The sequence below is a fragment of the Tamandua tetradactyla genome, chromosome 5, assembly GCF_023851605.1.
Source record: "Tamandua tetradactyla isolate mTamTet1 chromosome 5, mTamTet1.pri, whole genome shotgun sequence".
NCBI classification, from domain to species: domain Eukaryota; kingdom Metazoa; phylum Chordata; class Mammalia; order Pilosa; family Myrmecophagidae; genus Tamandua; species Tamandua tetradactyla.
The window spans coordinates 12,379,533-12,402,950 of NC_135331.1; the positions used below are offsets into that span (position 1 = coordinate 12,379,533).

At 45.4% G+C, this 23,418-nt stretch overlaps 1 protein-coding gene and 1 long non-coding RNA gene across 2 annotated transcripts in view; one reads left to right on the top strand and one right to left on the bottom strand.

Annotated features, from left to right (window-relative positions):
- Positions 1 to 5,337: 5,337 nt before the first annotated feature.
- Positions 5,338 to 23,418, top strand: part of ALDH2 (aldehyde dehydrogenase 2 family member) — a 38,564-nt gene continuing 20,483 nt past the window's right edge. The window contains exons 1-4 of the mRNA XM_077159878.1: positions 5,338 to 5,487; positions 18,978 to 19,082; positions 20,071 to 20,211; positions 21,651 to 21,730. Of these exons, the coding sequence (XP_077015993.1) occupies positions 5,356 to 5,487; positions 18,978 to 19,082; positions 20,071 to 20,211; positions 21,651 to 21,730 (458 nt within the window). The 5' untranslated portion in view covers positions 5,338 to 5,355. The remainder of the gene's footprint in view (positions 5,488 to 18,977; positions 19,083 to 20,070; positions 20,212 to 21,650; positions 21,731 to 23,418) is intronic.
- The window catches only part of LOC143683628 (uncharacterized), a 60,847-nt gene continuing 59,044 nt past the window's right edge, over positions 21,616 to 23,418 (bottom strand). The window contains exon 6 of the long non-coding RNA XR_013175568.1: positions 21,616 to 21,790. This is a non-coding gene — a long non-coding RNA (uncharacterized LOC143683628). The remainder of the gene's footprint in view (positions 21,791 to 23,418) is intronic.

Below are 23,418 nucleotides of genomic sequence, written 5' to 3' on the forward strand. Positions count from 1 at the left end.
CTTAGGGGTAGGCCCCACAGGCATGTGTTTGTTTGCATGTGGGCCTGGCTGAATGTGTGTCAAAGTTTCTGTGCTTGTGCAAACAAGGAGGGCGGCTGAGCAACAGGGCTGGAAGGTATTTTTCCTCCTGTGTGTTAGGGAGAATGTCTTTAAATTTTGCTTTTAATTCCTCCACCTAAAATCCATTGTTTTAAAATACACACACACAAACAGATAAAATTAGGGTCGTAGAACCGGGACCAAATAACCAAATTTCATCTGGCATCTCACTATTCAGTTATCCTGAAGGAGACTTTAGTTACACCCACTTTTTAGAAGGCAGGTGCAACTGCATTTTTTTCAACCTGAAAACTTATAATTGGACCCTACTCACGTAATGGTTTGGAGTATTTTAAAACTAGGAATTTGCATATCTTTTTAGAGGAAGTGAAATAATTGTTTCTTACTTAACTCAGGGAGTTTATCCCAAAGACCTCAGCACTGAAAGTGGATGGCATTTTCATGTGAAAATGTTCACATCTCTCCCCTTGACAGCTCAGTTAAAGGAAGGTATTTATTTACATGCTCAGTTTCTCCCCCACCTTACTTCTCTGTCCACAAAGGATACTTTGTTTCTGACAGTTCCATTCCTGACAAGAGAGTTCACAGAGTGGGGCAACAGAGCTAAAGAAAAGGAGATTTTTATCAGAAGACGACTTTACTGAGAAAATAGCAAATGAAGGTGAAAGAGAAAATAGAGCTGCATAGACTGTCAGGGAGAGATCTCGGTCGAAAATTACGTTTTAGTTACTGCTATGGAGAGAGGGAGCCACAATTATATTAAGGTTTCAGCACACAGTGGTTGATCTTTGTCCGAAGTGTTTGGTTGACCTGGAACTGAAGACTGTGTGAAAGCAGTTTAGGAAGATTCACATGATTAGGGAATACTCCAGTAGAAGATGGGATTTGAGATTTCTTTAAGTAGAGAAGGTAGGATGGGCATGGGAAGATGTGAGCCAAAACCAGAGGGTCAGAGATGAGAAAGCTGTTTATGGGGAATGATAAGTCCCACAGACACACACAGTTGGAATAAATGAGCCTGTTAACCAAGTTGTGTGCTACATCTAGACACACACCATGCGCAAACACAGGGCTCAAGCCTGTTGCGACACCCTTGGACAACTGGATATATTTATGCTAACTCATTGTTTCTTTTCCCACCCCTGACCAAATCTGCTGTTTCTCCTTGCTTTTCATCTTGAACAGCATATGGTAGAAAACTCAGTACTATTCCCAACCCCTCCCTCACCCTCATCTCCACAGCTACCTGTCAATCCCACCTCTATGCTCTCTCTCCCAGCCATCCCCCTTGGCTGCTGATCAGGCCCTTATCATCTCTCACTTCAGCTGCCTCCAGCCTGTCTCCTTTCTATAACTGATTGTCCATGCCATTATCAGACGGATCCCTCAAAAGCACTTATGTGAACACACTGCTTCCAGGCTTAAAAATTGGGTTAAAAGAAATGATAGTACAAGAGGTTATGGCTTATGAGAAAGCGACAGCGATCAAAACAATGTATTAGTGACATAAGAAAACAGATCAACGAAACAGAACAGAGTTCAGAAATACTCAAATACATAATGGAATTTAGCATATGATAAGGTGGCTTTTCATATTAGTGGAGGAAAGATGGATTATTCAGTAAGTGGTGTTAAAAATCTGAGGAGCATGTGTAAATCTCTCTTTATAACAAATAAATTCTTAAAAGGCTTAAAATTTAGAGTGTAAACTATGAGCCATAAAAGTACTAGAAAAATGTGGGAGACTTTTTCTTTTTTTAAATAATCTCAGAGTGGAAAAGGCTTTCTAAGCATGACACAAAAGCCAGAAGGCATAAAAGAAAACACTGACTAAAAGAACCAAATCTGTAAAAATCAAAATATATCATAAACTAAGTAAAAAGATAGATGATGACCGGCAGAAAATACTGGTACCATATATGACAGATAAAATGTTAACTGCATTGCTATATATACAAAGCATCTTCAAATTAAATTTATTTTATTTTATTTTTTTTGCCTAGGTAGGCGCCGGCAATCAAACCCGGGTCTCTGGCATCGCAAGCGAGAACTCTGGCACTGTACCACCGTGACTCGCCCTCAAATCAATTTTAAAGAGAACAATCAATCTGGTAGAAAAATGAGCAAGGGACATGCAGAGAAAAAACACATGACTTCACATCGGCAAAAATGTTCAAACTCATTCTTAAGACTTGAAGTGCAAACTAATACTATATTTCACCTCTCAACCTGGTAAGTTAAAATAAAAATCTGATAATAAATTATACTGGTAAGGGTGTGAAGAAATGGGCATATGCGGACAGGACAAGGGCAGCGGTGGGGTGGTAAATTGATAAAACCTTGGAGAGCAATCCAGTAAAGGCCCTTCTACTTTGTGATTCCATTTCTATGAATTTATCCTGACGGACATCAAGAATACAAGTTGCAGCACTGTTTGCAATGGCAAAAGATTGGAAACAACTCAACCGACCTTCCATAGGAGGAAAGTGAAATAACCGCGGGGCCCGTGTTTAGTGGAATACTATGTAGTTGTTAAAGGGAATGGGGAAACCTACCTCGCGGGCTTTTAAGAGTACTCCCCCACACGCGCATTCAGTGAAAAAAAAAATTAAGGTGCTTTGGGGAAGCAAAGGGAGGGCCTGGGGGGCTGCAGTCAGTGACAGGAGGGAGACTCACTTTTTAGTGACCTCCGCGACGTGAATTTGGCGGTTCTTGAAACCCCTTCTCTCTCCTTCCTCGGCGCACGGCACGACTCACTTCCCAGACTCCTTTGCATCGAGGACGAACGGATCACGTGCCTGAATTCTAACCAATGAAACAGGCCTAGCCACTAACCTTCCCACGTGACATCTTTAATGCTCCCCAGCCCCACCCTGGCTCTCACCTTCGGTTTGCCTGGAACAGAGCTGAGCCCCAGAATGATTTTGGAAACCAGATGTGGAAGTCAGAATTACACCAAGAAAGCTGGTTCCTTGAGTTCCCCCGGGAGGAGAACACCCATGTGAGATGTACCGTGAGCAGGAACTTTATTAACTCACGGGAACTCTGTGGCAGCATTTGTTACCTTATCTCTTTGAGAACATACTAGTTCTCCAAAGCAAAGCAAAACAAAACTCATACATACACACTTTGTGGGTCTTCTTCGACTCTCTTACCAACACATTTGCTTGGTACTTCACTTTTAGCCTTGGCAACCTCTTCGGCTCCAGTTCCAGGAGTTCTCCGCTGTCTAAACATGCATGTTTACCACACCAATGCTAAGTATAAATAGCAGGGGTGTAAGGGGTAAGGCGTTTTTCTTTCTGGAGCAACAAAGATGTAAAATTGTGGTAATTAAAGCACAACTCTGTTTATACTGAGAATCACTGATTTTTAATATATACCATTTATTTTTTTAATTTTTAAATTTTTAAAAATATGACAAGAAACACAAACACTCTTAACATATGATCATTCCATTCTACACATATAATCAGTAATTTACAATATCACATAGTTGCATATTCATCATCCTGATCATTTTAGAACATTTGTATCAATTCAGAAAAAGAAATAAAAAGACAACAGAAAAAAATTCATACATACCATACCCCTTACCCCTCCCTTTCAATGATCACTAGCATTTCAATCTAAGTTTATTTTAACATTTGTTCCCCCTATTATTTATTTTTATTCCATATGTTTTACTCGTCTGTTGATAAGGTAGATAAAAGGAGCATCGGACACAAGGTTTTCACAATCACACAGTCACATTGTGAAAGCTATATCATTAAACAATCATCTTCAAGAAACATGGCTACTGGAACACAGCTCTACATTTTCAGGCAGTTCCCTCCAGCCTCTCCATTGCATCTTGACTAACAAAGTGATATTTATTTAATGCATAAGGATAACCTCCAGGATAACCTCTCAACTCTGTTTGGAATCTCTCAGCCATTGACACTTTATTTTGTTTCATTTCACTCTTCCCCCTTTTGGTCGAGAAGATTTTCTCAGTCCCTCGATGCTGAGTCTCAGCTCATTCTAGGATTTCTGTCCCACGTTGCCAGGAAGGTCCACCCCCTGGAAGTCATGTCCCACATAGACAGGGGGAGGGTGGTGAGTTTGCTTGTTGTGTTGGCTGGAGAGAGGCCACATCTGAGCAACAAAAGAGGGAGAACCACTGATTTTACACGCTGGATGCAATGTATGGTGTGAATTAAATTGCTTTAATTAAAAAAAAGAAAAACATGCATCCTTGTCATAGCTCACCTCCTCTCTCCAGGTTTCTGTGTCTTCTCCTTAGGCTCTTGTGATCCTTACTTGGTTGAAATGCACATATTTGACCTGACGCCCATCCCCTTCCTAAACAGGGCTCTCTCATTTTTTCTGGCATTCCCAGTGTTCAACTCAGAGATGTCTGTGGACTAAAATGATTTGCAGAATCCTAGCTTTCTACCCCTGCCCTCCCGCAGTCCAGTCTCCAGAAATGACAATGGAGTCAGAGTTATAGAATGCAAATCCTGACAATCATCCTTCTGTTCCAGACTCCTCACCCCTGCCTCCAAGGCCCTGCGTATCTGGCCCCTGTTCAACTCTCTGGTCTCACCTCCAATCCTTTGTTTATATTAGAGGGTCAACAAAAGGCATGCTGAATTCGCTGCGTGGGGTCACTGCAACGCCCGGGCTCGCATGTTGGTAACTCATGCCGGGTGGGTCCCATCCCAAGCCTCTGGCACCCGGTGTTCCCATCCCCTGAGATGCTTGCCTTAGATCTTTAACCGAGTAGCTTCTTCCCTCGTTCCAGCCCCTCCTCACTTCCTGACCTGGGTATTCCGAAACAGCGTCTTCCCCAGGCAGCTCCTGACCCTTCTCATCTCCTCATACCCCTTCCCACGATAGGAAATTAACTCGTGCTTGGGTTTGCAACCTTCTCTCCAGAGAGTGTAAGCGCCTGGGAGCCAGGGCTGGGGTCGCTCCTGTTCAGGCCTGTACCCCGGTCACACCTTAAGGGTTCGAGCCCCGCAGTCTGACTTAGCGAGGCGGGCCGGCGGAACCCGGCGCGCCTAGCGGGGGCTGGGTGCAGAGACGGGGCGCCGAGATTGGAGGGTGGGGGCCAGCCCAGGGCCACCGGCTCCAGCCCCCCACGCCGGTCCCACTGGCGGGTTGGGGGAGGGGGAGGCGGCAGGTACGTGGCCCGCCCCGCGCCTGCCCATTGGCGGCCGGGCCGGGGGCGGGGAGAGGGCGCGGGCTGAGTGACCCCCCCGCCGCCGGCCGCCAGCCCCGCGCCGCCCCGCACTCGGCTCCCGCTGCAGCATGTTGCGCGTCGCCTCCCTCGCAGCCGCCGCCGCCGCCGGCCTCGGGCCCCGCGTGGGCCGCCGCCTCCTGTCCGCCGCCGCCTCGGCCGTGCCGGCCCCCAACCAGCAGCCCGAGGTCCTCTACAACCAGGTGAGGCCCCCGGGCGCGCTTTGTTCTTTCCCCGAGCCTCGGTGGAGCGGAGCCGGCCCGGCAGGGAGCCTGGGAGCCTGGGAGCCCGACCCCCGACCCCCGAGACGCTCCCGGCCATTTCTCCACGTCCCTTCCCCGCTTTGGGCCTCAGTTTCCCCATTTGGGGCCCCGGGGTTTGCTGTGGGTGATCTTTACGTACACCTTCCCTTCTTGCGGGCGCGTTTGGGCGCCTGCACCATCTCCGACAGGCACGTTCCATTATCCAGGTGTGTCACTCTGGCGGCTTATTGGTCTCGATACGCCCGCGGTCGGTTTTCCTGCGCCGAGTCTCGGGGTGCTGCTCTTCTCCCGCGTGGTCCTCGGCTTTCGGCCGTCTTAGTCGCCCCTTTGTCTGCGCAGGGTCTTACCATCACCCACCACAAGACGTGTCGTCCTAGTGCCTCTGCAGAAACTTCTACTGTCTTCTCCTTGGTCATCTCTTTTCCCTCTTGGCTCACGCTCTCTTTCAACCAAATTCAAAAGGAAACGCGAACTCGTGAGGGAAGAGAGGGTCATTTTTTAGCTAAGCTTCGCCAGGAAAGGCCAAGGCCACTCTGCGCCCTCCTCTGTTTACACTCCTGGGTATTGGGATCGCGGTGGGGGTGGGAGGCCTTCCGCTCGAGGGCGTCGGGACCCCTCAAGTGGTGTCTGTGTGCTTCCAACGGGCTGGTTCCTCTCTGGCCGAGCCGAGGAGGGGCTTTCCAGGATAAAAATCGATCCACAGGACTTTGCAACATTTTCTCTTTGGATCTTTGGATTTGGTGGAGTGCTGGGTTTCAGAGAGGAAATTGGTCACTAGAGTTCGTTTTGTTTGGCAACAAGTGCAGTTGCTGCACTGCTCTGAGCTTCAGTTTCTTCATCGTTCCTATAAGAAGGGAGCTGAGTAATATTGGTGTCTGCTTTAGAGGGTGGTTGTGGGAATATGTGCGAGTGATGCACACGCGTTAGCACAGAGTCTCTTACATTCGGTTGGCACTAAGAGTAATAACAACCTGTATTCTCTGTGCACGTCTTTTGTGCTAGCTATGATTCCAAGCATTTGCCTGGACTGTCCTTTAATTTATTCCTCACATCAGCCCTATGAGGTAATACTGCAGTTATCTACAGTTTACAGATGAAAAGGCTGAGTCACAAAGAGGTTAGTAACTAACTGTCTAAAGTTAGAAGTCATTGGCAAAGTTGAGGTTCACATCTAGACTGCCAAGGGCCAACTGCTAACCAGAACACTCTAAGGTACAATTGGTGCCACTCTAGGCAACTGGAAAAAAAGGGGCCACCAACCCTCTGGAATCACTGCTGACTTGGGGTTCTGTCTAGCCAGCTCATAGCTGGCTGCTTTCAACAGTGGACCTGCTTGTTGGTCCAGAGCTTTACTGAAAACCTGCACATAGGTGATGGGGTTAAAGCATATCCTTATGACATTTTTGGGGGGGGGGGTGTACATGGTCTGGGAATCCAACCCGAGTTGCATGGAAGGAGCGCATTCTACCACTGAACCACCCATGCACCCTCCTGTATGTCTTTTTGAAATCATACACGTAACACATGCTCATTGTGTAAAAACTCAGAGTCCCAACAAAAATTTCCTGGATATCTCATTGCACCCCTTCTAAAAGCACTGTTAACAGATAGGTCTGTGATCTTGCAGACTTCTTTTTTTTAATATAAATGTGATCCTACCACAGACTGCTGAGAAGCTCACTGCTTCATTGAACAGTATATCTGGACTATCTTTGTAAATCAGTACATCCAGCTCTTATTTTCCTTTTCAAGGACAGCAAGGCATTCCACCCTCTGGAAGCATCGTGCTGCAACGGCCCCCTCTTAACCACCCTTGGGCTGTTTATAGTGTTCCTCCATGCCAAACCTTGCTGGTAGGAGTGCTGGGGTCTAATCTAAAATCAGGAAACTTACCAGAGATGCAAGGTGCCAGCTAGATCCTACACCTGGACCTCTGTCCTTTTTTTTTCAGGGATGGTAGTTATTGGTTCCTTGAAGTTTAAAGGATTGATCTAGGGTTCCCCAAGCAGGACCGCCGTAGGAAGGCTGTGAAGTTGGTTCTGTAGGTCTTGGGTTTTCTGGCCCAAAGACATCTAGGAGGTTATGGACTTTGGGGGCTTGTGGCACAGCAAGCCTGGTGGGTCTCACCTGGATGGAGCAGGAAGCAATAGACGATAGGTTAGTTCTTCTTCCCACCTCTGTTTCTCAACCCCAAAGACGAGAGTGGGGCATCTAGTCCACCCTCCTGGGTCCTCCTGCCTCTGCCTTGTCCTGAGTGGGGCCACAGCGTGGGGGAAGCTCTCAGAGAGCTGGTGACAAGCAGCTTTCCCAGGACAATTTTTGGGAAACACCTCTGTTGGCAATACTGATTCTCCTTTTTTCATTATCCCCCCCCCCCACCATGTGATTAATTAAAATCTGGGAAGACAATGCAAAGGAAAACACAAGGGACAGTAGTTTTAGCAAAATAATCCCTCTGTATGGGGCTGGTTTGAAAGGATGTATGTCCCCTAGAAAAGCCATTTAAAAAAAATTTATTTATTAATTAAAAAATAAAATAAAAACATACATAATCAGTAATTCACAATATCATCACTTAGTTGCATATTCATCATTTCCTAGAACATTTGCATTAACTCAGAAAAAGAAATAAAAAGACAACAGAAAAAGAAATAAAACGAACACAGGAAAGAAAAAAAAAAAAGATTATACCTACCATACCCCTTACCCCTCGCTTTCATTGATCACTAGCATTTCAAACTGAATTTATTTTAGCATTTGTTCCCCCTATTATTTATTTTTATTGCATATGTTCCACTCCTTTGTTGACAAGGTAGATAAAAGGAGCATCAAACACAAGGTTTTCACAATCACACAGTCACATTGTAATAGCTATATCATTATTCAGTCATCCTCAAGAAACATGGCTACTGGAACACAGCTCTACGTTTTCAGGCAGTTCCCTCCAGCCTCTCCATTACATCTTGGATAACAAGGTGATATCTACTTAATGCATAAGAATAACCTCCAGGATAACCTCTCGACTCTGTTTGGAATCTCTCAGCCATTGACACTTTGTCTCATTTCACTCTTCCCCCTTTTGGTTGAGAAGGTTTTCTCAATCCCTTGATGATGAGTCTCCATTCATTCCAAGATCTCTGTCCCACGTTGCCAGTAAGGTCCACAATCCTGGGAGTCATGTCCCACATAGAGAGGGGTAGGGTGGTGAGACTGCTTGTTGTGTTCGCTAGAGAGAGAGGCCACATCTGAGCAACAAAAGAGGCTCTCTTGGGAGTGACTCTTAGGCCTAAATTTTAAGTAGACTTGACCTATCCTTTTTGGGGTTAAGTTTCATATGAACAAACCCCAAGACTGGGGGCTCAGCCTATAGCTTTGGTTGTCCACACTGCTTGTGAGAATATCAAGAATTCAACTTGGGGAAGTTGAATTTCTCCCCATTCTCAACACTCCCCGAAGGGGGCTTTGCAGATACTTTTCCATTCATTGATGAAATCACTCTGGGATTCATCGGGGCATCACTCTGGACAAACCAGCAAAATCTCATGTCCTACCTGAGATTCCAAGTACTTATGGCATTCAATCAAACTATCTACATAAGTTATATTAGGAAATGCACTAAAAATATAAATTTTGTAACAAATAAACATTTTTTGCTTTAGTCTCACATAGAAGGTGACATTTTAAAATATTAATTACCATCTGTTTTCAGTACCCTGCAAGAATGACTTTCCTTTGTTCTTCCTCATGCGAAAACATCTTTAAAATTGTACCTTGTACATTTCACTATTATTATACACTCCAGGCATTCCTAGATTATACCATCTCAATCGAAAAGCCATGTTTTAATCTAAATCCCATTTCGTAAAGGCAGAATAATCCCTATTCAATACTGTATGTTTGAAACTGTAATCAGATCATCTCCCTGGATGATGTGATTTAGTCAAGAGTGGTTGTTAAGCTGGATTAGGTGACGACATGTCTCCACCCATTTGGGTGGGTATTGATGTTTCTAGAGTCCTATAAAAGAGAGAACATTTTGGAGTATGTAAGAGATTCAGAGAGAGCAGAGCAGAATGACATAAGCACGAGAAGCAGAGTCCACCAGCCAGCGACCTTTGGAGATGAAGAAGGAAAATGCCTCCTAGGGAGCTTCATGAAATAGGAAGCCAGGAGAAGAAGCTATCAGGTGATGCCATGCTCACCATGTGCCCTTCCAGATGAGAGAGGAACCCTGACCATGTTCACCATGTGCCTTTCCAGATGAGAGAGAAACTCTGACTGTGTTCTATGTGCCTTCTCACTTGACAGATAAACCCTGAACTTCATCGGCCTTCTTGAACCAAGGTATCTTTCCCTGGATGCCTTAGATTGGACATTTCTATAGACTTGTTGTAATTGGGATATTTTCTCAACCTTGGAACTGTAAACTAGCAATTGATTAAATTCCCCTTTTTAAAAGCCATTCTGTTTCTGGTATATTACATTCCGGCAGCTAGCAAACTAGAACACCTGGCTAGTAATTTTATCTTCAACATCACCAATTCATATTTGTTCATAATTTTATAATGAAGAAGAGATTATTGTCGAATACCATTTCACAGTCTGAACTCAGACTGCCTCCACTCACTAATTGGTATGATCTTGGGCAAATTCATTTATTCAACAGACATTTCCTGAGTACAACAGTTCCAGTGAACAAAAGAAACAAGAATCCCTGCCTGTGGGAAGCTGATTTTTAGAAGCTGGAGACAAATCAGTGAAGTACATATTATGGTGCAAGGCAATTACCTCTATGGAAAGAAATTAAGCATGGAAGAGAAGTGTGTGCAGGAGTAGAGAATGGTATGTTTAGTTAAACTCTGTACCTCTGCTGCCCCATCTGTAAAATGGGGTGATAATCCCATCTGCATCATAGGGTTGCTGTGAGATGATCATCTTGTCTATCCTTAGCCAGTGCCTGGTCTGTGATTATGGTCCCTGTATATTCGCTGCAAATTTACTGTGGGCTTTAAAGAAGAGCTGGAATGACAGTGGCGATGTGGAGCTTACAATATAATGATGCTGTTATTCTGTCTTCTATGGGTGCTGTTGAATGTGTAATTTATTTCCTGAGGGGCAGGTTTGGGTTGCAGTTAAAGTTTAATGGGAGTTTGGGGTGAATTAAACTTGCGTTTTTATTTTTAGCTACCTGCCACAACACTCAAGAAATAGAGAACTGACAAAAAGGAAATTATAAATTTAGAGTTTTCTGGTTATATATAGTACACCCTCAGTACAAAAAGTTGAGAGTTGCAGAAGTCTGCAGTGTAGCAACTCACTGGAAATATGCATAGACTAACACAAATGTTTATTGCAAAATAGTTTGTATTAGCAAAAGCTTGGAAATAAGCCAGCTTGCCCAGTAGGAATATAAATGAACGAAATATGTTACAGTTGCAGGAAGGAATGATTCTATCCATTCAGAAGTTATAAAGAATTAACTGAAATAATATGTACCAACATCATGGATCTCAAAAACAATGTTTCGGGGGGGGGGAGAACGATGTCCTGCGTTCTGCACAAAGTGAAATTAATTATGGAAATTTTAAAACTTCAGAATGCAGAACTTCACATTGTACGTAGATAGCTATACCACCATATAAAAGGTATAAAAATGTACTGAAGGAAAACGTCCTTGATTGGCAGCTTGGTGATTGCCTGGGCGGGGACAGGCAGGTTAGGGAATGTGCTTCTGTTTAGAGACTAAAGGGGACTTGGACTTTATTTGAATGTTTTATTTCCTTAAAAATAAACAGCCTGTGAACAAGAGATAGTCATCTGATGTCCCACTGCTAACAGTTGGTATATATAGAATAGGAATTTGGTTTTTCTTGTTTTCCTCAGGAAATTCTAAGGGAATGAGCCCCAAACCCACATCGGGTTAAACAGTCTTTTGGAGCAGCTGCATGCATCAAGAGTCAAGTCCAATGAGCCACCTTCTATCACTCTCTTTATTGGCTTGTCCAGAAGGAGTTTTAAGATCAGCTGTACACAGAGGGGGTCAGGCAATCCAGAGAATCCCAGGCTTTCACTGGGCCTTGCCGTGGTTACTTTTACTTCTAATGAGAGTTTATTATTAGGAATACAAACAGTGTTGGATGCCTCCTGCCTGGCCAGAATCTGTAGGGATGCAGTGACTTAGGGGTGACTGGGTTGATACAGGGGGTATGTGGGATGGACATGCAGATTCCCTTTTGATTGCTGCTTTTGATTTAGTCACGAGTTTGAGTTGTTCACGTCTACGTTCCCAGCACCTAGAACTTGGCAGATAATTGCTGTTCAGTAAATAGTTATCGAATGCAGGGTTGGTTGCCACTTATGAAACAATGTTTACAATATTGTGTTGCAGGAGCTGGGATAAGTTGCTTAATAGGAACTCAAAATTTCCACTCAGAAAGGCCTTCACTGTAAAGTATATGGGAGTTAACATGAGTTGGGCGATCAGGGAGTTGCTGAAATCCACCAAAGGAAGGCAACTACAGCAGGGAGAAGTTGCCAAACCCTCAACACACCTCGGAACGTCTGCGATTCAACCCTCCCACCCTGGAAGTGGTGAAAGGCCAGGACTGCAGAACTGAGGGTCAGGTGCCAGAGGCGCCAGGAAGTTTGGGCAAGCTGCCCTCGGCCTTATCCGAACTAACCCCCAGGCTTCCAGATGATTCTATGAAGTGTGAATGTGTATGGCATTTCATGTCTATCTTGAATGTTTCTCCTTGGGATCTTACAGTACAAAAGATAGCATCTGCTCTCTATTGGCCGTCACTTACTAACAGTCAGGTAAAGAGCAAACAGAGGTTAACCCCAGGTGTTAGAAAACCGCACCGTTTGTTCACTCACATTTTGAGAAAATAAGGTACCCCGGGGTGCTAGATTTCCTGGGTAAGAGCCCCTCCCTAATTCCTTCAAGTATCGAAGTGTGGACTGAAATCTTTCTAGAATGTGTCCTGCCTCCTTAAATCAGGGCTACTAATCTTTTACTGGCGACCTTAGCAAATTATGAATGTCCCCTGGGCTGGGATGCCATTCCACCCTCCTCCTCGTTGGGCTCCCCCAGGCTCCAACCATCCTGTTCACAGCTCTGCTGGAGTGGCCCCCCCCCCCCCCAAGCTTGGTGCCCCCTCAACTTGCGGGTTTCTGTCCCTCTTGCAGTTCCTAATCTGCAGGAGCCTGGAAAGCAAGATATCCCAGGGAGTGTAAAACTGTATTATCTTTTGATTCAGCAGTTCTATTTTTTTTAATATAGAAATCTGCTTGCAGTTTGCAAAGATGAACTTAAAAGGATGTTTGCTGCAGCCACACTGTTGGGAAGAGTGAAAATTTGTCTTCAAGTGCATTCGTAGGAAATGGTTAGATGAATAGTGATCCATCCATACTGAGGGAGGCTCTATGGCTTAAGATAATGAGGCGGATCTGACTGGGGAGTGATGTCCAAGATAAACTGTTAACTGAGAAAAACAGGTGACAAATTAGAAAGTATATGATCCCCACTGAGGACAGAGGCTTCTCACTGCTGTCCCTGCTCCCTGCTGTAGCCCCAGCACAATCCCTGACACATAGGAGGTGCTGCCGTGGAACCCTGGGTGGTGTGTTCTCTGTTCCCCCTCCCCGCCATCCTTACCCCCTTAACCCCCCTGCCCTCGTGTCGTGGCTGTGGGGGTCCCTTCAGTTCCTCCTGGCCCTGAGCCCTTGCTTGCTGGTGTCTTCAGTCCCCCACCCCCCAGTTTGTTGAGCCTGTTCCTCACCATTACTGCAGTCCGTTTGCTTTCACTTCCGACTTTTGTTTGCTTTTATTTTTAAAAATTGTGGTAATGTATATATATAGCACAGAAGTTGCCAGTTGAGCCATTTTTTTTAAACTATATTAATTAAAAAAATTAACAAAACATTTAGAAATCATTCCATTCTACATATACAATCAGTAATTCTTAATATCACATAGTTGCATATTCATCATTTCTTAGTACATTTGCATCGATTTAGAAAAAGAAATAAAATGATAAGAGAAAAAAAGACTATACATACCATACCCCTTACCCCTCGCTTTCATTTACTGCTATTTCAAACTGAATTTATTTTAACATTTGTTCCCCCTATTATTTATTTATTTATTTTATTTTATTTTATTTTTTTTACATGGGCAGGCACCGGAAATCGAACCCGGGTCCTTGGGCTTGGCAGGCAAGCATTCTTACCTGCTGAGCCACGTGACCTGCCCCTATTATTTATTTTTATTCCATATGTTTTACTCTTCTGTTGATATAGTAGCTAAAGGGAGCATCAGACATAAGGTTTTCACATTCACAGAATCTCATTGTGAAAGCTATATCATTGTTCAATCATCATTAAGAAACATGGCTACTGGAACACAGCACTACACTTTCAGGGAATTCCCTCCAGCCTCTCCACTACATCTTGAACAACAAGGTGATATCTGCTTAATGCATAAGAATAACCTCCAGGATAACCTCTCCACTCTGTTTGGAATCTCTCAACCATTGACACTTTGTCTCATTTCACTCTTCCCCCTTTTGGTGGAGAAGGCTCTCTCAATCCCTTGATGTTAATTCTCAGCTCATTCTCGGGTTTTTCTCAGTCCCTTGATGCTGAGTCTCAGCTCATTCCAGGATCTCTGTACCACATTGCCAGGAAGGTCCACCCCCCACCCCCCACCCCCCCCCAGTCATGTCCCATGCAGAGAGGGGGAGGGTGGTGAGACTGCTCATTGTATTGGCTGGAGAGAGAGGCCACATCTGAGCAACAAAAGAGGAGTTGAGCCATTTTTAAGTGTACAATTTGTGGCATTAATTACATTCACAATGTTGTGCTGCCAACGCCACTATTTCCAAAGTTTTTTCCTCACCCCAAACAGAAACGCTGTTTCCTTGAAACAGAAAGCTTACATTCCGCCTTGATGACTTTGCTTATCCTAGATATACTGCACCTAAGTGGAACTATACAAGATTTGGCCTTTTGTGTTAAGCGTCTTTTACTCAGCATAATGTTTTTGAGGTCCATCCGTGTTGTAGCATGGATAGTCCATTGTGCGGTTTTGTTTATCTATTCACCTGTCGATGGACATTTGGGTTGTTTCCATCTTTTGGGCTGTTGTGAATAGTACTGCTAGGAACATTTATGTACAAGTCTCTGTTCGAATTTCTGTTTGCTTTTTCATTGAGCCTCTGCACTAGGACGTTGGCTCCAAGTTGCTGGACATGGCTGCTTTCCTCACAGTGCTGGTCAAGATACTCCCTTAAAGCTTACAGAAAGCATAGATGAATGAATCCAATTCTTACCAAACAAAGGAAGAATTATTTATTAAAATATATACAAAGTAAAATATTTTGATGGAAGAGCCCTGAGCATTTTACAAGCAATCCAAATGCAAAGCTTCAACTCTTGATGTTGCTGGGAGGTGGCTCTGCTTCTAGAAGATGAGGGTGCAGGGAGGGGCCCTCGCCCCCAGGCTGACCAAGTTGAGCATGTTATGTAAGCCAAGCTTTGGGTTTCAAGGCTGGAAGCCTATAAAAGCTTTTGGCCTGGAGTCTGTCCTTGTGTTTATCCAAGAGAAGTTGCTGTGAAACCTATCACTTGACACAGTCCTTGGCAGGAAACTACGGTTCACATTGAGAACAGTTTTTATCCCACGTCCCACTAAGGTGGAGCCGAAATCCAGCTCCAGGAAAAGGGACATCTAAACTGGAAGACGGTCCAAGTTCTTGTTAGGCAAATCCAGTTGAGAAGGGAGGATGGAATTTTTGAATTCTACCAGACCCAGCAAATTAACGGCTTTGAAAGGCAAATAGATGCCCCTGAATGTAAGACCAGGGAAGCTGCCCTGAAGGAAGTGAAGTTAGTGATGTTTTAGCCAGACTGATTGATGTACCTCGCTGCTTCATGCATCCTGAGCTTTGTAAAAATTATGAACCTTTTCTTCCAGTGCAAACTAATTCAGTATGCGGCTGTCCTAACCATTTCTATGACAAGTGGACAGCTGAGCAGCACGGGAGGCAGGGGAGTTAGTGGCCAGGAAGAACCTGCTCAGCTGAGCCTGCCGGGGGTGGGTGGTTAGGTGCCTGCCCTCACACCCGACCAACAACACATCCCTACTGTGCTGGGGCCTGCCTGCTTCTTGCCCACAGCCCCCCTAACCTCCCTTCCTCTAGGAGGCAGGAAGCTGTGCTGTGAAGCTGTGAAGCCTGAGCCTCTGTGGGAGGTGAAGACAGAGATCACTGCTGCTCAGCAGATGGCTGCATGCTGCTTTGCCTTTGCCAAGCCCTTCACAGGCATTAGTTCTAATTCTTGGCAGCCCCATGCGCTTTTCTCTACTCTTTATTCACCAGGAGGAGGAGGAGGCCGATTTTCAGAGACGGGGAGGCATGTGCTCAGGGCCCTTGGCTGGGAACTGCAGGCAGAGTCAAAATTTCCCCTTTTACAACTTGGCAACAAAAAGACAAACCAATTAAAAACTGGGCAAAGGACTTGAATAGACATTTCTCCAAAGAAGCTAGACACGCACATGAAAAGATGCTCAGCCGCATTAGTCACCAGAGAAATGCAAATCAAAACCACAATGAGATCTCATTTCACACCCACTAAGATGATGACAGTAAAAAAGATAGAAAATAACAATAGTTGACAAGGTTGTGGAGAAATTCAAACTCTCATGCATTGCCAGTAGGAATGTAAAGTGGTGCAGCTACATGGAAAACAGTCTGATACTTTCTCAAAAATTGAACGTACAATTACGTACGTATGACCCAGCAATTCCATTCCTAGATATCTACCTAAAAGGATGAAAACTGGTATCAAACAGATATATATATATATATACACACGTTCTGTTTACAGGAGCCAAACCTGATGAATGGATGAACAGTGTGGTACTTCCATTAAATGGAATATTATTGAGTCATAAAAAGGATTGATGTTCTGATCCTGCTACAACAGGGATGAACCGTGGAAACATAAAGGGAAAGAAGCCAGACACAAAAGGTCACATGTTGCATGATTTCATCTACATGAAATGTGCAGAAGAGGCAAATCCATAGAGACAAAGTAAATCAGGGGTTGCCAGAGCAAGAGGGGAACGCGGCAGTACTCATAATGGGTTTTGTTTTCCAATGTTGAGAACGTTTTGGTGGCGGCTGCACACCATTGTGAATATACTAAATGCTGCTGAATTGTTCACTTAAAATGGCTACTTTCGTGTTATGTAAATTTCACAGTTCAGAAAGAAACGACCTTGGGACTGCTTGGCTTCGACCTGAACTCCTCTTGCCACACCCATTTCTTCTGTGTAACCGACCTATCCGCCTACTTCCAGACCCTCCTACAGGAAGAAACAAAAGCAGCAGGTCCCACAAAGATTAATGACTAGGCAACTAATATGAAACCACCCAAACAATATCTCAAAAGAATCTGGGTTAAAGTTTACCCATGTCTTCTTGCCGAAGGCCAAGGTCCTTTCTCTGTGGATGCATAGCCCCAGCCTCTGCAGAGACGGTGGGGAAGGGAACGTACGGAAATGGGAGGTTGGAGCCTGGGAACGTACACTTCCTCGTCCGACCAGCTGCCCGCTGGGTCCTTCGCGTGGCAGCCTGCTTGCCATCACAGCCTTGCACACCTACTCCCTTCCTAGCTTGCTGCAGACACGTGGATGCGTTTTCTCACTGGGCCCCCACGCTCCTCTGTGAGGAAGGCCCTCTTGCTACCCCTTCTTTGTGGATAAGGAAATGAAGCCTTGGGAAGGGGAAGTGACTTGCCCCATGGGGCACAACTAGGGGCAAAAAGAGCCCAGATACATCTAGATTCAGGTCTCAATCCCCCACTCTGGACCACGGAGCTGCCCTTCCTTCCCCAGGCCCTGCTGCTCTAGGCTTTGTTTGGTGGCGTGGGTTGGGTACGGTTACAGACTGTGGCCCAGAGCGACTGCAGGTGACTCCCAGGGGTCGCAAGGCATAGCCAGGCCATACTGGGGTGTGGGGGCGGAGGAGACCCCTTAGGGAAGGAAGGCAGAGAGTTGGCCTTAGTGGATGTCTTTGCCTTCACCCCACCCCAGCTGTGAAGTAACCACAGACCCCCTCCCTGAGAGACCAGCCTCCCCAGCTGTAAGGGAAACAGCTGGAAGATTTCTTCTCTGCACTCTTGAGAGCAAACTCGGCCACTTTATCAGGCAGCTTTTGCCTAGGACCCTTTCTCTGAGAGAATGAAGAAGCTTCCACTTCCCTACCATTGGCCTTATTAATTGAGCATAAAGTTCCCTGGGACTTGGCTTGGTGGCTGTTAACACAACAGAGAACTGCCTGCTGGCCAGGGCTGCCCTCCTCCCTGACCTCATCTCCTGTCAACTTCCTGGTTCACCAGTAACTCTGGCTGCCTTTGTTTTTTTTCTCTCAAATGCACCAGACTTATTCCTGCCGCAGGGCCTTTGCACTTGCTTGGATGGCTGGTCCTCCTGCATCCTTCTGCGGCTGGCTCCTTCTTGTCTTTCAAATGTCTGCTCTTCAAAGAGGCTGTCCCTGACAGTTCCCAGGCCCCCACTCCATGCCCTGGTAGTCGCTGTCTCTGGATTGCATTTTTCCCCTTTACATTTGGCACTATAGTCTGAGGTCGTCTTCTGTCTTTGCTTCTCTATTTTCTGTGCTCCCCTGAACAACAGGTCCATGTTAGTTTTGTCCTGCACCGTGTCCTCCGCCCTAGAACAGTGGCACATAGCAGACAGTCACTAAATTTTGGCTGAAAGAATGAAAGAATAATCTAATTCAGTCGTCATAACAACTCTATGCAGTAGTCTCACAACAATTCCAGGGTCTCTTGGAACACTCTGGGGGGAGCCAGCTGCCTTAAGAGAATCTCTCCTAAAACTGCCACGCAGCCAGGGAGCACAAGTTCGTCTCATGGAGAGCGCACTGCCTGCTGGCTGCCGCTGAGGTCCCAGACATGAGGGAAGCAGCCACCTGGAGCTGCCCACGTCAGCTGGCAGCTGGCTCCAGCCTCCTGCTCTTGGACTGCAGTCAGCCAACATGGCTGTGACAGATACTAACAACTCCTTCCTTGCTCTAAGCCATTGAGTCCACAGCACTAGCTAGCTGGAACGGGGAGAAACATTCTCTTCATTTTTCAGAAAGGAGAAACCAGGGCTCCAAGGGGTCATTTAATTTGCGCACGGCCACTGAGCCTAAAGTGGCAGAGTGGACATGCCAACTCTGATGGCCTCCAAGATCCGTGCCCAGAGCCTCCAGGCCACACTACCCTGAAGCTAATTCGTGTACATTCATGTTTGTTTATATATATATATATATATATATATATTTTTTTTTTTTTCAAACATTGCTGGTGGTCAGAATTGAGTTGAGAATTGATCCTGAGAAGTTTCTTCTCTCTCATTGTAGATCTTCATAGACAACGAATGGCATGATGCCATCAGCAAGAAAACGTTCCCCACTGTCAACCCATCTACGGGAGAGGTCATCTGTCAGGTAGCTGAAGGGGACAAGGTGAGGATGCGTTATTAAGCTCAGGGCGGGGACGAGCAGGGTAGGCGACAGGCAAGGGTGGTTTCATTTTTTAGTTTATGTTTTTGTATGGTTGCAGTCTTAGCATGTACATGCATTACTTTTATAATTTAGAAAATGGCTAAAAATTTGAAAAAAATTAGTAAATATAACTTCAGACAAAGGTACTAGATTGTACCTGGGTTTGATAATTCATATAGTGTAGAATTGCAGGCTTGGGAGTGAAATTGGGACCTTCTAATCTAGTCTCTCCCTTCCAGACCCAGAATTGAAGGTCAGAGAACTGAGGGGCAAAGCTTGGTGCCCATAGGACAATCTCTGTATTTATGACTAAGGACTTGCCCCCTTTGCTAAAAGCAAATGTGAATATTTTTTTCATTCACAGAGTGGCCTTATGGTAAAGGTTTCTAATTAATTCATCAATTAATTAATGAAAATTGTGCTTCCTGCCTCCTGTTAGACATCTCCCTATATGAAAGTTGCTAGTTGTGTTGACTTCACTGTTTCCCCAAGGAGAGGGAAGCTGGATCACCTGCATTTGTTGGAAAATGCCAGTCGTTGTTAAAGAAATGGTTAATTCTGCTGGGCTTTCTTAGGCCCAGGGAAAAGTGGTAAAATTCCAGATGGTGACCTTTAAGTGCTTCTCTCTCCAAAACTCTGGAGGATTTTGAGAGGAAAATTCAAAAATAGAAACTACCAGGATTCTCATTCCCACCACGACCACTGGGAAGGAGAGAAGAGGTTTTGTTATTCAGCCCTGTCAGGGAAGTCAGAAACTTGCTTGAGGGAACTTTGGGACCAGACAGGATGGCTTGGAAGTGGTGATTCTGAGGGATCCGTGCATGACGCTTTACAGTGTGGCCAGTCTGTACCTAGAAGCCCCCGTGGGTGTGTTTGGCAGAGGGGTGGGCAGTGTTTGGGGGCAGCTGCCAATGAGAAGGCCTGAGCTGCTTCAGTTGGTGTTTTCCAGGAAGATGTGGACAAGGCGGTGAAGGCTGCTCGGGCTGCGTTCCAGCTGGGCTCACCCTGGCGTCGCATGGACGCTTCCGACAGGGGCCGGCTGCTGAATCGCCTGGCTGATTTGATTGAGCGTGACCGCAGCTACCTGGCGGTGAGTCCTCAGCCCTCTCCCCTCTCTTCCTGCACAGTGAATGGACTCTAGGCATCCTGCAAACAGGCAGGACCACACTGCTAACAAGTTACTGGTTGCAGTGGCTCAGGATAGACATATTTGAGTTATGCCCCTTTTGCATGCAGTGTGTATCAGTTTCCTCTGGCTGCTGAAACAAAACACCATAAAACCGAGTGGCTTGAAACAACAGAAATGTATTCTCTCCTAGTTCTGGAGGCTTGAGGTTCAAAATCAGGATGTTGGCAGGGCCATTCTCCCTGTAAAGGCACTAAGGAAGAATGTGTTCTCTTCCCTAGTGTCTGCTGTGTGCTATCCTTGGTGTTCCTTGGTTTGTAGACACATTACTCCCATCTCTGCCTCTGTCTTCACATGGCTTTCTCCTCTCATGCCTATGCGTCTGTGTCCAAATTTCCCTCTTCTTATAAGGATGCTGATCACTGTTCTGACAGGGGCCGGCTAATCCAGCAGGGGTGTGAGTAGAGGGTAGAGAGGGTATCACTTTTCAACCCATTATACTGGGTTTGCTAAAATAGGAAGAGACTGGGGGAAGGAGCAGAGCTTTGCTGGCGAGGCCTTTCTGGGACACAGACCCCCTAGGGATGGACCTCTCTCCTATACCCCTCTGCATGGTGTACCTTCTCCCTGACTGTGAAAGGTGGAAGAAACCAAAAGGTCTGTAGTACCCTCCCCTCTACTCATCCCATTCTGCACACAATACCAGGATAACCTTCAAGAAGGCAAATTATAACACAGCACTCCTTCCTTAAGCCTCCCATGGCATCCTCAGTCCTTAGGATAAAGTTCTGGTCCCTCGACATGGTCTGCAAGGCTTTACCTGGCCTGGCTCCATCGCCCAGCTCGTGCTGGGCTGGCCCCTCACACTCACAGCTCAGCCTCACCAGTCTGCTGTCAGGGTCTTGACTGCCAAGCTTCTCCAAGCCTCAGGACCTTTGCACACACTGTTCCCTCTGCCTGGGATGCACTTCCCTTTGTTGCCATTTGCACCTTCCTTTTGCTGAGTTACCTCCTAGGTGTCTTTTAGGCTTTAACCTAAAGAGCACTCCTCAGGAAGGTGTTTCTCAGACCCAGTTAGGGGGTGTGGCGTTCTCTTTCCTGCACTCTGAATACTTACATTGATGACTATGTCATTTTTCACCCTCTCCCCACTCTGTAATCTCCATTTCATCACTGTATTCCCAGCACCTAGTTCTAGCAGAAGCTCAAAAAGTGTTTGTGAGACGAATGAATGAGGACTTGGTGCGTCGTCCGGCCCCTGCCCCCCCACTGTCTTTGGAGAGGGAGGGGCAGTGGCCCAGAAACTCCCACACATTTACCAACCAGTAAATTCAGTGGCACAAAGGGGCCTGTCACCCCTAGCTCCCCCAAACGTCTATGCTGACCTTGTTTTCTTTTCTCAGGCCTTGGAGACCTTGGACAATGGCAAACCTTACATCAACTCCTACCTGGTGGATTTGGATATGGTCCTCAGATGTCTCCGGTGAGGTCTCAGGTTGCCGGTCCTTCCTTGTTCTTGCAGTGAAAAGGGGGAGTGAATGGTCTAAGGAGGAAGAAAGAGAGTTGCAAAAATGTAAAAAGATCTCAGGAGTTGGGGAGAAGCTTGTTCTATTTAGACTCCATTTCTTGGGAAAATTCCTAAATATCAAAAGTTGTTACTTAATTGTAATTGTTTTCTATTTCTTCTTGAGTCAATTTTGGTCATTTGTGTTTTACCAGGAATTTGTTCATAGTACCCTGTTATAATCCTATTTATTTCTGTAAGGTCAGTAGTTTTGGCTTCACTTTCATTTCTGATTTTAGTTATATGCGTCTTCTCTCTCTTTAATCTACCTAAAAGGGCTGTCGATTTTGTTGATCTTTTCAAAGAATCAACTTTTGGTGTCACTGCTCTCTACTGTTTCTTCTCTGTTTTGTTTATCTCTGCTCTAATTTTTATTATTTCCTTCCTTCTGCCCACTTTGGGTTTAGTTTAATCATAAATGTTTTAATGACCCAGAAAGACAATATAAGGAATGAGTTTTGTCAGAGCCATCTGGGGTGCAAATAACAGAAACTCAGCTTAACTTAAGCATTTCTGAGAGACAGGGTCTCGAGGAGTGCAAAATGCTGCTAGGTCTCACTCACCACCACCCTTTCCTACCCACCTGCTTTTCTTGAACCTCACAAGCCATCCTCCCTCCTGCCTTTGTGCTGTTTAAGTGGTGCAAAACCCAGGTTAATGTAGATCACATTTTTCACAGTCGACCTGGGAGGAAGGCAGTGGAGATGTCTTGACTTGGGTAGATTGGTAATTCCTTGGCTATTTTCTCTCCAGGATCCCTAACCCCTATTCAGACCCATGTTAATTTGGGTCTCAGGCTACCCTTGCCAGAAGCTACTCATTTCACATATCTTCCTTTTACCTCATATTCATCAGCCTTCTACCATTTTCCTACCTCCCTGAAAACTTAGTCATTACCCACCAACAGCTGGTCTTTTTTCTCCAGCTCTTATTTGCTGTGCTTTTCTGTCACTTGCATCCCTGTGTGCTCTACAAGAGTTGGGGCCCAGTTGATGATTTCTTTTTTTCTGGGGACTGTTTGATGCTTAGTACAGCTTTCTGTGCACAGGGAGTGCTGGCTATTTGTTGGGTCCATGCTTTTCCACCTTGGAATTCAACTTGATCGTGGCTCTCGGATCTGTGGATTGGGACTGGGCAGGCCCAACATTCACACGTAAACAAATCTGCGTGTTTGTTAAGAAGAGAGATTCTTGGGTATCAGCCCCAGAGAGCCAGACCGAGCAGGATGGATGAGGGAACCTGGAATTTGGTGTATTTAGGATTCCAAGGTTTAGAAGTTAGTGACCCATTGGTACCCAGAGAGCAGGGCCCTCATTTTAATCCACATAGATTGAAGGATAGGGATCTTTGAAAATGACAAATTTATCACAAATGAAATATCCTTGATAGAATAATGAAAATAATGACACTATCAAAGATTAAATGATCAAGTGGTTTGGGTTTCTATCATAAACCCCAGTTATATTTTGTATGTTCAGAAGAGCATTAGACGTTGGAGGCTAAATGTGGAATATTACATTTAATCACTTGGCAATGCTATTTCTAATTGTGGTCTCCTACTTAAGTAGATAAACACAAAACATGTCAATGGGTACACAGCCTTTGAT